Source organism: Cricetulus griseus, chromosome 6 (genome assembly GCF_003668045.3).
Source record: "Cricetulus griseus strain 17A/GY chromosome 6, alternate assembly CriGri-PICRH-1.0, whole genome shotgun sequence".
In the NCBI taxonomy this organism is placed as follows: domain Eukaryota; kingdom Metazoa; phylum Chordata; class Mammalia; order Rodentia; family Cricetidae; genus Cricetulus; species Cricetulus griseus.
The window spans coordinates 27,707,935-27,723,896 of NC_048599.1; the positions used below are offsets into that span (position 1 = coordinate 27,707,935).

General features: G+C 48.2%; 1 protein-coding gene across 2 annotated transcripts; it reads left to right on the forward strand.

Annotated features, from left to right (window-relative positions):
- Positions 1-3,340: 3,340 nt before the first annotated feature.
- Positions 3,341-11,536, forward strand: Trib3 (tribbles pseudokinase 3). 2 transcript variants are annotated; one of them, XM_027421519.2, is made up of 5 exons: positions 3,341-3,411; positions 3,553-3,600; positions 4,392-4,679; positions 8,373-8,665; positions 10,254-11,536. In XM_027421519.2, the coding sequence occupies exons 3-5, from the start codon at positions 4,392-4,394 to the stop codon at positions 10,732-10,734; spliced, it is 1,062 nt and encodes a 353-aa protein (XP_027277320.1). In that variant the 5' UTR covers positions 3,341-3,411; positions 3,553-3,600; the 3' UTR covers positions 10,735-11,536. The 2 variants fall into 2 exon arrangements, with proteins under 2 accessions (XP_027277320.1, XP_027277319.1); XM_027421518.2 differs by lacking the exons at positions 3,341-3,411; positions 3,553-3,600 and adding an exon at positions 3,773-3,962.
- The last annotated feature ends 4,426 nt before the right edge of the window (positions 11,537-15,962 follow it).

Here is a 15,962-nt window from a genome sequence, read left to right on the forward strand (position 1 = left end):
TGGTTAGTGAAGAGCCCTTGGGACAGACTTAGTAGACTTCTTAGGAGAGGCCTTACCCTCTCTGTGGAGCAGATGGGAGGAGGGGGGAATGGGGAGAGCGGGAGGAGAGGAGGAAGGGGAAACTGGGATTGGAATGTAAAAAATAAATTAATAAAAAATAAAAATAAGAAAAAATTCTATCTCAAAATATGAAAAAAAAAATCACTGAGCCTCTGTCTAACACGCAAAAGGCCTCAGCTTGGCCTCCAGCACTACAGAAAACAAAACCCCAAAAACTGATGGAGGAAGAGGTCACCATAAATGCCAGCAGAACAAAACAAGATTATGCAATCCCAGCTCAATCCAGCTCTGACTGAAGCCTCAGAGTCACAGTTTTGCTCTCCAGTTCTTCAGAGAGAGGTGTGAAACACAGAGAAACTCTGAAGTAAGACTTCCTCCCCAAGGCACTGGGGGAGCGAGAGTCTCACATGGGAGGAGATGCCACGCTTCTGCAGTGAGTTAGTTTTCCCACACAGTGACACTGTGCCAGTATGGGAGAATACACTAACCTATACCAACCTTCTCTTCCAATTTTTATTTTCTCAGTAAACTCATTAGTTTTCTTGTATGCTATACATTTATAGATTTCTTCTCTGTGCATATGTGTGTGGGAATTTGTGGGCCACAGTTTGCTGAGGAAGTCAGATAACAGGTTTCTTTTTCATCACGTGGGTTTTGAGGATCCGACTCACGTGGTCAGCCTTGGTGACAGGCACCTTTTACACGCTGAGCTATCTTGCCAGCCCACATTTGTTTTGTTTGTGGAGGTAAGGACTCACTCGATAGCCTAGGCTGAATTTATGTCAATCCTCCTGTCTCAGTCTCCTAAGGCCTGGGATTACAGGCACGGGCCACCATACCTGGCTGAACCATTAATAGTTTAGTTCCCACGATCCTCTGGATTCAAAAGAAATGTAAAACACGCACTAGAGAGCTGGGGGTGCTGCCCTATGCCTGTAATCTCAGCACTCCAGAGAGTTAGACACCAGCCTAATTACACAATGAGACCTTTGAATCAGGCCAAATGTGGTGGCATGCACCTGTAATCTCAGCATGCAAGAAGGCGGGAGGGCCAAGAGTTCCAGGCCAGCCACAGCAGCACTGTGAATCTGAAGCCCGAGTAGGCTGCATGAGATCCTATCTCAATACCATGCCCAGCCTAGACACAGGGGTGTGGGGGTGGAGAGGTGCCTTGGTCCTGCCTCAACGAGATGATGGGACAGACTTAGTAGACTTCTTAGGAGAGGCCTCACCCTCTCTGAGGAGCAGATGGGAGGAGGGGGTAGTGAGGGGAGCTGGAGGAGAGGAGGAATGGGGGAAAAGATGGAGGCTGACACAGTGCTTACTTAGTATGCCCAGTCCCTAGCACCACAGTAAATTGACATTGACACACACACTTGTCATCAGAGCATTGGGGAAATAGGCAGGAGGATTAGAAATCCAAGGCCAACTTCTGCTATATAAATCTGTCTCAATGAAACAACAACAAAACCCAAACCATATAAAATATAAAACGAAAGTTAAAAAAAAAAAAAACAGATTCTGAGAGTGTTTAATGCTATTGGCAATTTTGTTGAGATAACATGTTCAGGCTATACTAAAAACAGTAGGCAAATAAAGTGAATTTCTTTTTAATCCCAGCACTCAGGAAGCAGAGGCAGGCGGATCTCTATGAGCTCAAGACCAGCCTGGTTTACAGATGAGTTCCAGGACAGGCTCCAAAGCTACAGAGAGAAATCCTGTCTTGAAAAACAAAACAAAAAAACCCCAAAAAACCCAACAACTAAAAATAAAAAAAAGTTTAAAGTTTTTTGAGACAGGGTCTGTGTTGCCTCAAACTTGCAATACAGCAGAAGATGAATTTGAACTACTGCTGGGATTATCCTGGCAATTACCGAATCTTGAAAAATTTGTTGGGCTTTTTGTTTTGTGTTTTCTTTTCTTTTCTTTTTCTTTTTCTTTTTCTTTTTTTTCTTTTTTTTTTTTTTTGAGAGAGGGTTTTTCTGTGTAGCCTTAGTTGTCCTGGAACTCACTCGGTAGACCAGGCAGACCTCTAACTCAGAGACCACCTGCCTCTCCCTCCTGAGTGGTAGGACTAAAGGTGTGAGCCACCACCGCCCAGCACTGTGATCTACTTCAAATTACTGTGGTTATTCTTATTCTTATTTTTCTATTAATAAGATCTGTGAGGCAGAGTGGTCAGTGTAGTTACCTTGGGTCCACAGCATTTGAAGAAGGGCAAGCAGTGAGCAATGCCAAGCATACCTAGCTCAGGCCTGATGCTGGTGGGTACACAGAAAACAACCCCCACCGTTTGTCTCCCACAGCTCTGGGGTCTTCCACCTGTCTTGGGTGCTGAAAATAAGTTCATTTATCCCTCCCCAGCGGCCGGGTGGGCAGAAGCAAATTAGATCCCAGAATCCTCTGCTGTATTCGGATTTGGGAGAGGGAGACACAAGAGAGCTGGTTCCCTGGCTTCCAGAACTAGAGAAGCAAAGGTGTCTTGGTCCTGCCTCCCTCTAGCTCTTTCTGGAGGAATTTTTCCCCCCTTTTTTTTGATATGGATGAACTCAAGTATAAAGACATAAGTTAGTATGACAGGAGCACTGGGCCTTTGGGGCTTTGCCAGGGTGGCAGAATGGAGGCAGGTGTCACTACCATGTCTAGCTTCAGCTGTGGCTGGACTCTTGTTCGATCCGTCCACCTCCAGTGTCCAGGGCAGCATCCTAGTTACTGAGTGCCTTGGTATCCCACATACTTCTCTACGTTTTGTTTTGTTGTTGTTTATTTTGTTATTTTATTTTTATTATTTTGTGTTCATTGGTGTTTTGCCTGTGTGTATGTCTGCTGGATCTCCTGGAACTAGAGTTACAGACAGGTGTGAGCTGCCATGTGAGTGCCGGGAATTGAACCTGGAAGAGCAGCCAGTGCTCTTAACCTGTGAGCCATCTCCCCAGCCACAATTTTTTGTTGTTGTTTTTCATGACAGGGGCATCTCTATGGGTTCGAGATCAGCCTGGTCTACAGAGTGAGTTCCAAGCAAGTTAGAGCTACACGGGCAAACTGACCATCCTCCTGACTCAGGCTTTCGAGTAACTGAGGTTCCAGGTGTGCATCACACCCAGCTCATCTAAGCGTTTTGCATTCACGAACTTACTACGGCTCACAGCAACTATACGAAGAGAGCACCGTTCCAAATCCTCTGTTTATGGAGAAGGGAACTGACGCTACCTTTTCTTTGGTTGTTTTTGGCTTTGTTACAGAGCAGGAACTTAAGCGTGGTAGGCAAGTGCTCTCACAGAGCCACACCCCCAGTCAGCCAGGGCGCTAAGTGGCTTTTCTGAGCTGCAACACGAGTCTGAGCAGAGCGGGGTGAGCACTTGATAGGGTTATTTTGGAGGGGAGGTTCCCAGCATTCAGAACGTGGGACTTCTTGCCCAGGTCAAGTTCGGGGCTTAGTAGGGTGGCACGCGATTTTTAAACAGCCTCCGTTTGTTTTTTGTTTTTCACTAGGATCTCATTCCCATCTCATATATGGGGAAATAGGTGTAAAGAACTACGGTAAGGAGAGTTGGTGGTTCTGGGTACTACTTCAGGGGGCTAAGCGGGGGTGGGGGGCGAGTGGCCCGAAGGCGCAGGCGGAGCACGCTCGCTCGGCTACAGGGGCGGGTCGTGGATGGTGCAATCCAAAACCGCAGGGCGTCAGCTGGAGATTAGCTCAGGTTTACATCAGCCAGGCGGGGATGAGAGCCCGGGTCCCCATGCCGAAGCATTTTAGCAGCGGAAGCCGCTACTGCTGAATCCGCGGAGGCTGAGGTCTGGCACGAACGTGCTGGGGACCCCGAGATCGTCTGGGTGAAGCGGGCTGCGGTGCACGGGCGCAGGCAGGCGGCTCTGAGACCCGTGAGGAACCCTAGGACAAGGTACCGGGTGGGGAGCCGCAAATGGGGGGCGGCGGGGTTGTTTCCCCGAGTCTGGCAAGGATGTTGGAAGTCCGAACATATTTATGAATATTCGTGTGCATATTCTCTCCGGACTCTCTCTTTCGTTCTCTCTCACTCTCGCTTTCTCGCTCTCTAACTCCGAAGGCTGGGAGCGCCCTGGGACTAAGCGGTTGCAGTCATTATGCATCCCAGGCCGGCCAGGAACTAGCCATCCCCCTGCCTCTGCCTCCCCGACGCTGGCAGTGCATGGATGTGCCAGTATGCCCAGCTTTCCTTACTGAATTATTACTAAGTTTGAGAACGCCGTGGCTCGGGAGCTTCGGAAAACCCAGGGTGATGATTCTCTGCGAGAGGGTCCTAGCAGGTAAAACAGGGGTTACCAAACAGTCTTTCTTCCCATCTCTCTAGATGCGAGCCACCCCTCTGGTTGCTTCTGCTGGTGTCCCCTGCCGGAAGAAACCGTTGGAGTTCGATGGCAACATTGATGCCGAAAGTACAGTCCTAAAACGAGCGAGAGGACCCGAACCTGGGCCACCCTGCTTCCTGCTGTCCCCGAGTCCACCTCCTGCCTCAGACTTGTCACCTGCTGTGGCCCCTGCAACCCGACTGGGACCTTATGTCCTCTTGGAACAAGAGCAAGGCAGCCACACCTACCGGGCCCTGCACTGCCCCACAGGCACACAGTACACCTGCAAGGTATGATCTGTGGACCCTCCCCCTAGCATCCCAGGACCCTGCAAAAGGACTGGGACCCAGAGGATTGCAGGGTTCTGGTTTTGCAGATTATCACTGGGCTTCTCAACTGACAAAACTTCATAGGACATCATTCAAGCAGTGCACCAGCAGTGCACCAGCTATGGCCAAAAACCAGACCCAAGCAGGGTGTGGTGGTACATGCCTGAAATCCCAGCGCACTGGAGAGGTTGAGACAGGAGGATTGCCTCAAATTTCAGGATAGCCTGAGGTACATACTGAGAGTCTGTTTCAAAAATAAAAAAAAAACTTAGTCCCAATGCTCCTGCTATCAAACTGACATTCTAGTGAGAGTCATGGAGAGATGATATAAACAGCTGGTGAGCCTCGGAATCTGCATGGTGGGGGAGAGAGAGAGGGAGGGAGGGAGGGAGGGAGAGAGAGAGAGAGAGAGAGGAGGAGATGGGGGAAAGAGAAAGCATACTTGTAATCCTGCACTGAGAAAGTGAAGACAGGCAGACCTCCAGAGCTCACTGGTCAGCCAGCTAACCTATTTAGTGAGTCAGTTCCGCGGTCAGTGAGAGATTCTATCTCAGAGAGGAGAGAGAATGAATAAAAGAGCTAGAGACATGGTTTAGTGGCTTAGAGTGTTTGTAACTTGCAGAGACCCAAGTTCTGTTCCTAGCATCCACTTGAGGCAAGTCACCACCACCTATACAACTCCAGCTCCAGGGAAACCCTGGCCTCCTCAGGCATCTGCACTCATGTACACACATACATTCATACACAGACAGACAGGCACACAGGATTGAAAATAAACTTCAAGAAAGAAATTGCATGGCACCTAAGGTTTTCCTCTGGCTTGCACAGGTGCACACACCAGATGAGAACAGGCAATGATGAGCATCATGGGAATAAAGCTGGTGCCAGTGGGGAGCCAGAAGCTGAGAGAGAAGGAGGCAGACATGTGGGAGTGCAGGGGAAGTCTGGGGGGGCGGGGCTTCCAGACGACAAAGGACAGTGCCTGTCAGAAGTTGAAGGAGGCATGGGGAGGAGGGCCCACTGTAGCGACACCTATAATCCTGACACTTAGGAGGCAAAGGCAAGTGTATCTCTGTGAGTGGGCGGCCAGCCTAGTCTACATAGTGAGTTCCAGGACAGCCAGGGAGGCATAGAAAGATGTCTCAAAAAGCTTACCCCCTCTCTAAAAAAATAAAGAGGTACAAAGATGATACTAGGCAGGGCCAGGCTTTGGAGGAGAAAGAAAAAGTAGTATGTACATTTATTTCCTCCATGTTGCCGTAGCTTTTTAAAAATTTATTGTTTTATGTATATGGGTATTTTGCTTGGTGTATGTCCAGAGCCCCTGGAACTGGGGTTAAGAGACAATTGTGAGCCGGGCACTGGTCACACACTCAGGAGGCAGGCAGATTTCAATGAATTCAAGGCCAGCTTGGACTGTTACATAGAGAAACTTTGTCTTGAAAAACAAAACAAAACAAAACAAAGACAGTTGTGAGCTACCATGTGGGTGCTGGGGATCAAACCTGGGTCCTCTAGAAGAGCAATCAGTGCTCTTAACCACTGATTGACTCATCTCTCCAGCCTCTCGCCTTATATTAATGATCACATTTGACGTTTTCATAGAATAACTATATTACAGTCAAAAGCAACAAAGTGCTATATCAGCTCTGCAATAGCCAGCTTCTAACAGGGTCCAGTGTGGCTTCCCACAAGTCACCCCCCTTTCCCCGAACTTCGGTTCCATTCTCCATAATACTGGACCCACCTTCCGGGTGAGTGTGTTAGACCCTCAGAAAGCTGAGGCTTCCAGAATCTTAGCCCAGGACGGCGGCCACCCCAAACACAGAATGGAGGCGAAAGCTTGATGCAAACTGCATGAGGCTTTATTGTAATTTAACGAACTAACCCCATGTTAGCTCGGGTCTTTCACCCACCCGCCATGGCGGATGGCGAGAAAAGACGGCTCCTTGGGTCTCCCAAAAGATCTTATAGGGCAGCGTAAGGGGAGTGTCTAGGGGTACGCACAGGCTCATGATTGGTGTGCCTCCAGGCTTGGAGGGCTTGCCCTGTGTTGATTGGTCAACTGGTTGTTATGGCCCATAGGCCCTCCCAGGGTGGTTGCTATGCTCTCTACGTCATTGTCGTGCGCTTGTCCGTAAAGCACACCCAGGGTCGTAAAGCATAGCGCCACCAGCTAACTTCTGATTGGTTCCTTGTCACAAGACAGGCATCTGACCTCTAAGTGACTAAGGTTCCTTGTCACGAGACAGGCATCTGACCTCTAAGTGACCAAGGCAGGTTTATGGCAAGCACGTGTTCGGCTGTTATGGCTGCCAAAAGGAAGCCGGTTCCTTCAAGTGCTTAATGTCCACAAACTCTGAATGCATTTCCCAAATGCCCCCAATTTGGGAAGTTTTTCCCATGGCTGTATTTGTGGCATAGCCCGGCATGTCTCAGCCCCAAGCCACGGTAGACTTGAGGTTCGGCCTGAGTGGACTTGGAAGAGTAGACTTGGAAACTCCTAGCAACCCAATGGCAATAAAGACCAAACACAGGCATCTTGTCATCTTTAGAGAGCTCTCAGTTCCATGTTGTAAAACTAGAGTCTCTTGTTTATTGGACATCTTCCTGTCTGTTATCTAACCATGCTTCCAAGGCCACGAGGCCATTTCTATCTCCTTCAGTTGATCTCTCTGCTAGATGGCTCCTAACTCTCTGCCCTTACTTACACACCTAGCCTTCTGCCCAGGTGCAGGCCTATTCAAATGCTTAGTTATGTAGAGATGCAAACTAGGGGACATTCACCACTGAGGCCAAATGTCATTCAACAGATTAGCTCGAATCTGCAATACAATTGTAGGCCGGAGCTGAACCGGAGGTTTGTACCTCCAGATATTTCTTAATGAAACTTTCCTGGTCCCCAAGGTATTTGGATTATTCAGGTCCCTTCTGAATCCTGGGGTCACACGTTGGACACAATCTCACTGTGTAGTTCTGGCAAGCCTGGGACTTTGTAGATCAGGCTGGCCTGAAACTCACAGAGATCCACCTACCTCTGCCTCTCAAGTGCTGAGATTAAAGGTGCATGCCACCATGGCAGGCCAGAACTTTCTAAAATAAGTGTTCCCTTCCAAAATATTAGCTCACACTTGCCTAGCAAAGAATGGTCCTGGCTTTGATTTCCAAGACTGAAAAACAAAGTATTCTGGATTCTAGCTTCTTTCTTGGTTCCTTTGAAAGACGTGATCTCTGGGCTTGCTTGTGCTGCACCATGGACATCACACAAACAGGGCAATGCTGAGTCCTATCAGCTGAGCAGGGGCTGCAGAAAGGTTACTGAGCCGGCTGTGAGGGGGGCTTTGGTGGTGGTCTGCCCCCAGGAGGGATTTTCTATTTGGTTTCAGTTCTCTGAGGCATAAGGTCACACAGGGTGTCAGTTTAGAGCACAGAGATGGGTGCACCAATTCTAGTCCCAAATGGGCTACTTGCTGGCCTTGTGGCCCCAGTGTGGCCTGCCCAAAGTTGGCTGATGTCAGGCTGTGAGTGACTTGCTAAGCAGCGCCCCCTGTGTGTGTAGCTCACAGCGTGTGTGATGGTTGGCTGTCCTCCTTTGCTAGGCCAGCTAGGCTTCCCAGGTCCCTTAGCTGTGCTTACACCTGGCTCTGTCCCCAGGTGTACCCAGCCTGTGAGGCCCGGGAGGTGCTGGCACCCTATGCACGGCTGCCTACCCATCAGCACGTGGCCCATCCCGCAGACATCCTGTTGGGCTCTCAGTTCCTCTACACCTTCTTCTCGAAGACCCATGGGGACTTGCACAGCCTGGTGCGCAGCCGCCGCGGTATTCCCGAGCCCGAGGCTATTGTGCTTTTCCGGCAGATGGCTGCTATGGTGGCACACTGCCACCAACATGGGCTTGTCTTGCGTGACCTCAAGCTGTGTCGCTTTGTCTTCAGCAACCGTGAGAGGTAAGTGTGACCCCAGAGGTACATTTGAGAAGTGGGCCGTGGCAGGAAAGCTGAGGTCGGCGAGGACAGAGTAACAGGCAGGAAGAGCTAAGGTGTAGCATGGTGGTAAAACACGAGCTTAGTATGTGCAAGGCTCTGGATTCCATCCTAGGCAGCAAAAACTAGACAGGCAAAGAAATCCCCAGCACTGAGTGATAGTGGCCTGTGGTGTGGAGTCTGTAACCCTAACGCTGGGCATGGGGGAAGAGGGGCAGAGACAGGCAGATTCCCCAGAGATCTCCGGCCAGCTAGTCTATTCCATTGGTGAGTTCCTGGTTTAGTGAGCGACTCTGTCTCAAGTTAAATAAGTAAAAAAGGAATAGCTGGGGGTGCTAGCACACACTTTAAGTCCTGGGAGAGGCAGAGACGGGTGGATCTCAGTGAGCTGGAGGCCAGCCTAGCATACATAGTGAGTTCCAGGACAGTCAGGGCTATGTAGTGAGATCCTCTCTCTCTCTCTCTCTCTCTCTCTCTCTCTCTCTCTCTACACACACACACACACACACACACACACACACACACACACACACACACGGTGCCTATTGGGGAAGGGAAGGGTGGGAGGGATGACTCAATGGTTAAAGTGCTTTTGCTCTTGCAGAGGACCCAGGTTCAGTTCCCAGCACCCATATGGTCCTAACAACCATCTGTAATTCCAAGTCCAGGGGATCTGACAACCTCTTCTGCCACTGTGGGCACCGAATGCTCATGGTCCCCAGACACGCACACAGGCAAAACACCCACTTGGATAAAAAATAATAACAGATCTTTTTTAAAAAAAAAGCTGGGCAGTGGTGGTGCACATCTTTAATCCCAGCACTTGGGAGTCAGAGGCAGAAGAGTCTGTGAATTTGAGGTCAGCCTGGTCTGCAGAGTGAGTTCCAGGACAGCTAGGACTGTTATACAGAGAAACCCTGTCTCAAAAACAAAAAAAAAAAAAAAAAAAAAAAAAAAGAAAAGAAAAGAAAGAAAGAAAGAAAAGGCGTGGAGAAAGATTAAGGAAGACACTTAAAGTTGACCTCTGGTCTCCAAATGGACACACCCCTGCCCTACACACAGACACTACACACAAATCTGACAAAAATAAAATAAAAATTAAAAAGAAGAAAGGGATGGAACCTAACTTAGCATTCACAACCTAGTTCTCTAGTTTGACAAATTTGACTCAGTGTTATGGAAGCCCCTTGGGGTGCCGGGCAGGCAAATCTCTGTGAGTTCGAGGCTAGCCTGGTCTACATAGTGAGTGCCAGGACAGCCAGGACTACACAGAGAGACCCTGACCCATTGAGCCAAACCAAACAAAAACATTACTAAAACATTGCGGCTCAGCATGATGTCCCACTGCTGTAAACCCAGCACTCAGGAGGTCGACACAGGATAGTAAGTTAGAAGCTAGCCAGGACAATGTAGTGAAATCTTATCTCCAAACAATAACACCCCCCCAAAAGAAAACCCCGATTAAAAAACAAAGACAGGGCTGGATTGATGGTTTAGTGGCTGCTCTTCCAGAGGACCTGAGCAAGACCTGATCTTTCTGTCTGTGACCCAGGACGAGGCTGGTGCTGGAGAACCTGGAGGATGCTTGTGTGATAACTGGACCAGACGACTCTCTGTGGGACAAGCATGCATGCCCTGCCTACGTGGGACCAGAGATACTCAGCTCCCGACCATCCTACTCTGGCAAAGCAGCTGATATCTGGAGCCTGGGCGTGGCACTGTTCACTATGCTGGCTGGTCACTACCCGTTCCAGGACTCTGAGCCGGCTTTGCTCTTTGGCAAGATCCGTAGAGGGACCTTTGCCCTGCCTGAAGGCCTATCAGCCCCAGCCCGATGCCTGATCCGATGTCTCCTTCGAAAGGAACCTTCACAGCGACTAGTGGCCCCGGGCATCCTTCTGCATCCCTGGTTGAAGGAGGACCACAGCCTTGTCTCCCCTCCACAGACTAGCCACTGGGAGACTGACCAGGTGGTCCCAGATGGACCAGGACTGGAGGAGACTGAGGAAGGCGAGTTGGGGCTGTATGGTTAGGGCTACCCTACTGGCCCCTCAGCTGCAAGCTGTGAATTGAGTACCTATTTCCAAGCTTTCTCCTGACTCTTTGGACCGAGCTAACCCTTAAGTGCCTTTAAGGAGGAAGAAACAGCCACTGTGCCTCATGGATTCTATGCTCTCCCACAGGCATTGTGGGGTGATGCTCCCTGGGTGCCAAGCCCTATTCTAGGTACTGTGAACAGCAAAGAGCTGGCTTGGGGTGGGGGATACCTTGCTGGCTGAGTTGCCACAGTGTCATATACTCCCAGGCCAGCATCCACGCTGGGCACATTTCATACCAGAGTTGGCCTTCTGGGGCTAGGTTTCTGTTCACAGGACAGTCCTCTTCATTGGTGCCCCAGATGCCTTGTATCTTGCACTTTAAACAAAGGGAGCATCTCTGTGCCAAAGACCAAAGGCCTCACTCACCCTGTGCCTCAGGACCACAAGTCAGGCAAGACTGGAATTGTGCCACTTGCATCCACCCCTCCAGGCAGGAAAACCTGCTTGAAGGCTTGGCCCAAGAGTCAAGACAAAAGGATGAGACTCCAAAGAAGCAAACATCCACCTCAGGGAATGAGGGTTCAGGTCCCTTCACCCTGGTGGCCTCTAATTGGAGCTCCACAGTTGGAGAGGAAAGGACAAGATAGGGATGGTCCTAATGCCATACAGAAAGTCTCAGGCCCTGTTATGGGGACTCCTAGTACCCAAGGCCCACTGTCAGTATGCTGGCTTTTCTTCAGTTGATAGGTATTTTCACCATGTGCCTAATAAAAGAGAATTGTGAAATAGTTCTATATGCCAGAGTTCTACCTTCTACCATCCTTTGTGATTTTCCCTGCCTTTGACACTGGCAGCAACACGAAAGCCAGATGTATCTCAACCCCAACCAAGTGGTTTGTGACAAGATTCCTTCACTGATCTTCCTGTCCATGCCGTTTCTTCTGGAGACCTCCGGTCTCATGTGAGGAGCTTTCTGAGCTGAGGGTGGGTGTGGCTCAGATGTAAGTGCACATCTAACGTGCTCAGGGGTGTGGGTTGCATCCTCAGCCTAAGGGGAGGGTCAGCTTAAACAGGAGGTAACATTTGCATAAAGATAGGTCACTGAACAGGGTGGTTTTAGGGCAGGTCAACCTGGCTCTCCAATGTAGGAAGCCGTTTTCCTGCATTATAATGGTGCCTAAAGACACCAAGATGTAAATTACTTCACAAGCGCTGGGTAATCTCCATTCCTTTGATCTCTGCCTATCCCGTGGCTCATTTTGGCCTGAGGAGCTAAAGCCATTCATAGGGTAACACGTCCCAGGCGGCTGGTCAGCCTTTATAAGGGATGGTTTTCTTAGTTTAGTGTCTCTGCTCTGGGAAGCTTATGCTCTCCTCTCAAGATGCATTAAAGCTTGTCTGCAGAAGGATCCGAGTGTCCCGTGTATGATTTCTTGCTGGCGAGAAATACAGAGCACGCGCGGGACACTCCAAGACGTTGGCGGGATGTCTGCATTCTTCAGTCCTTCAGTCCTTGGCTGTTTTCCATGGAGGCAGCTGGCATGTGTGTCACACAAATAAAAGTGGCATTGTAGCTCTTAAGAGCTCAGTACTTGAGAGTCAGGCTGCCCCAAATCCAGAACACACCAGCTGTTGGGTCCTAAACAAATTTCTTAGCCAATCTATACCTCAGGCTCTTCATCTGGGAAGGCAGAGAACAGTGTTTGTTTGTTTGTGTGTGTGTGTGTGTATGTGTGTGATATGTGCATAGATATGCCTATACATGCAGAGGCTGGAGGTAGATATCCTGAATCATAGTTTTTTGTTTGTTTTCCTTTTCGAGACAGGGTTTCTTTGTGTTTCTCTGGCCATCCTGGAGTTCTGTAGACCAGGCTGGCCTTGAACTCAGAGATCTGCCTGCCTCTGACTCCCAAGTGTTGCTGGGGTTAAAGGTATGCACCATCACAGCCTGGATGAGTAGGGTTTCTCAAGTAAACCCTGATCTCTCTGATATGGCTAGTCTTGTCAGCCAGCTTGCTCTGGGGATCCCATCTCTACCTTCTAAGGCACTTGTGTGGGTTCTGGGGATCTGCATGAGGGTCCTCACGTGTGTACAAACATTTTAAGCTCTGAGTCCTCTTCCCAGCACCAACAAAGTATTCAGAACAAACAGGACCTGGCATCATCTGTCAGGAAGCATATGCTGTTTCTACAGCTCTTTCTTAAGAAACTTCCAGAAAGTGTATCTAATTATTCCCCATACTCCCAGAATGGTCCTATGGCTTCTCCCTGGCAATAGCCTGAAGGAAGTATGTGAGCAGCAAATGATTCTGCAGCAAACATCTTATGCAGGCTTTGAGCATCCTTCACAGGCTCAGCGATCATGCCATGTGGTAGTCTCGGGGTTCAAAACATAAGGGAGTCTGACGCCCACGCTGTGCGTGTCAGATAGCTTAGTGTGGAAGGCAGAAAAATAGATTTGTTATTGATGGGAGAAGCAGAAAATGTGTGGCTAATAATAAAAATATATTTATATAAAAACGTGTGTGTGTGTGTGTGTGTGTGTGTGTGTGTGTGTGTGTGTGTGTGTGTGTGAGTATGTAGGGACCCATGGAGGCCCGAGAGGGAATAGGGTCCCTTGGAACTGGAATCACAAACAATTGTGAGTTGCCTAATGTGGGTGCCTAGAACAGAATTCTTTTTCTATAAGCTCTCTTAACTACTGAGCCATCATTCTGGCTCAGACTCTGTCTTAAAAAACAAAAACAAAAAAACATGGGGACTAGTAGAAGGAAAGAAGACAGGAGGGGCGGAAGGAAAGAAATATATATATTAGGTTGTGAATATAGCTTGGCAATAAGTGCTCACCTACCCAGCATTCATGAGGCTCTGGCTCTGCTTTTGCCTCCCTCTCCTGGGGCACCTGCACTGGGGACAGCCTGCTGCCGTTTGATGAAGGCAAGTAATTAGCCTTGTGGAGAGATCTATGTGCACACAAGCTCATGAGGAAGGGGGTTTGCCTGAAAACTAGCCTGTAGCCCACGATCAAGCCAGAACCATACAAGAAGTGGTTTTCTGTTCCTGACCCTCATAAATGTTTATTGTTGGGTGTTTGTTTGAGAGAGTGTCAAAATAAATAGCTCAAATTGGCTCTAAGTCTGTGATCTTCTTGCTTCCACCTTGAGAGTCCTGGGATCACAAATGTGTGCCACCATGTTCTGTCTACTGTTTTTGGTTTTCCAAGCCAGGGTTTCTCTTTGTAGCAGCTCTGGCTGTCCTGGAACTTGCTTTGTAGACCAGGCTGGCGTAGAAATTACAGAGATTCACCTGCCTCTACTTCCTGAGTGCTGGGATTAAAGGTGTGTGCCACGATGCCAGGCCCTGTCTACTAACTTTGGGGTAATATAATGTGATACATATCAGTAACTGGTAATTTATATAGATCCTTACAATAGCTGGGGAGAAGAGAGCTGCCATGACATCAATGTACAGAGGAAGAAACTGAGACCCAGAGGTAGGGAGTCTCTTGTTTGGGGTCACACAGACATGGAACTGTCATCCTGATTGGGAATTTGGGTTTCAGTCTACCCACTGATGTCATAGGCATCCCAAGTGAATGCCAGCTTGCCCCTTAAAGGGAGAAGTCTAAGGCCAAAAAAAATAAATAAAATGAGGATTGCATCTGCCCTTCCCAACTAATTTTTGCAGATGATATCAGGGCTGATGGGGACACCATTATGCAAAAATCTACAGGTCCACAGTAGAAAAATAAGGCAACTGGAATGCAAACCCTCAGACACAGACACTCAGAGCTGACCTGGTATCTGGCACAGAAACAAAAGTGTTATTGTATGTAAATGGATAAACAAAAAGCTAGGAACTATTGGAAATTTCACTAAGTGGCAATGATATGAAGACAATCTACCAGATATTTTAGAAAAAAAACATACAATTAATTTCAAATGGCACACACTTATAATGGCAGCACTTGGAAGCAGAGGCAGGGGGTTACTACAAGTTTAAGGCCAGCCTAGTCTGTATGTTAGTTTCAGTCCAACCAAAGTTATATCCCAAAATTAAAAAAACAAAACAAACAAAAATCAAAGTCCAAATGATGAGTTGAACAGCAGGTTAAAGAGGGAGTTAGGGAGAAATCAAATATCACAAATTCAAGAACATTTCACAGATACAGCAGAGTCAAAATGTAAAAGAAAAAGTTTAAAATATTCTTAAAAGCACTCAGAGGAAAAGATGCAGAAATTGTAAAAAGAAAAAACAAAATACAAAAGCTGTGGTGGGCTCCTGTATCCCAGCATGTGGTAGGCAGGGGTGGGGGATTACACAAGTTTTTTTTCTTTTTTCTTTTTTGTTTTTCCAAATTATTATTATTATTTTTTGAGACAGGGTTTCTTGTGTAACAGCCCTAGCTGTCCTGGAACTAGCTCTGTAGACCAGGTTGGCTTCAAACTCACAGATATCCACCTGTCTCTGCCTTTGGAGTGCTGGGATTAAAGGTGTTTGCCACCATGGCCCAGCAATTACACAAGTTAGAGGCCAGCCTGGCCTACAAAGCCTATTCCAAACTGTTCAGATCTACACAGTAAGACCCTATCTCAAAAACAAAACAATCTGAGTATGATATTTATGCCTAGAATTTTAGGATTAGGGGAGGTATAAACAAAGATTTTCTGTCAAAACCCAAGAATATTTACTAGAAGGCCTCAAGTGGAAGTTCCTTCCTTCCTTCCTTCCTTCCTTCCTTCCTTCCTTCCTTCCTTCCTTCCTTCCTTCCTTTCCTTCCTCCTTCCTTCCTTCCTTCCTTCCTTCCTTCCTTCCTTCCTTCCTTCCTTTTTTTTCTTCCCTCTCCTCTCCTCTCCTCCTCCCCTCTCTCTCCAGAGTCACCTACCTCCACCTCCCAAGTGCTGGGATTTACAAACTTTCCCTGTTGGGGATGGAAAATTCTAAAACAGAAGCTTTCAAACTTGGCCAACTAATTTATTCCAGGATTCCAGAGCTAGCACTTCAGTGTGCAGTGAGCCAAGGAGAGGGAGATAGTGGGAAATTCAGGCAAAAATCCAGGGGCATGTGGAAAAGTGTTCATGCGTGTTTTTTTTTTTTTTTTTTGGGTGTGTGTGTGTGTGTGTGTGTGTGTGTGTGTGTGTGCCCATGTTCCTGTGGGGTACCATCCATCTTGTTGAGACAGGGTCTGCACTGGTTAGGCTATCCTGGCTGGCTAGGGAACC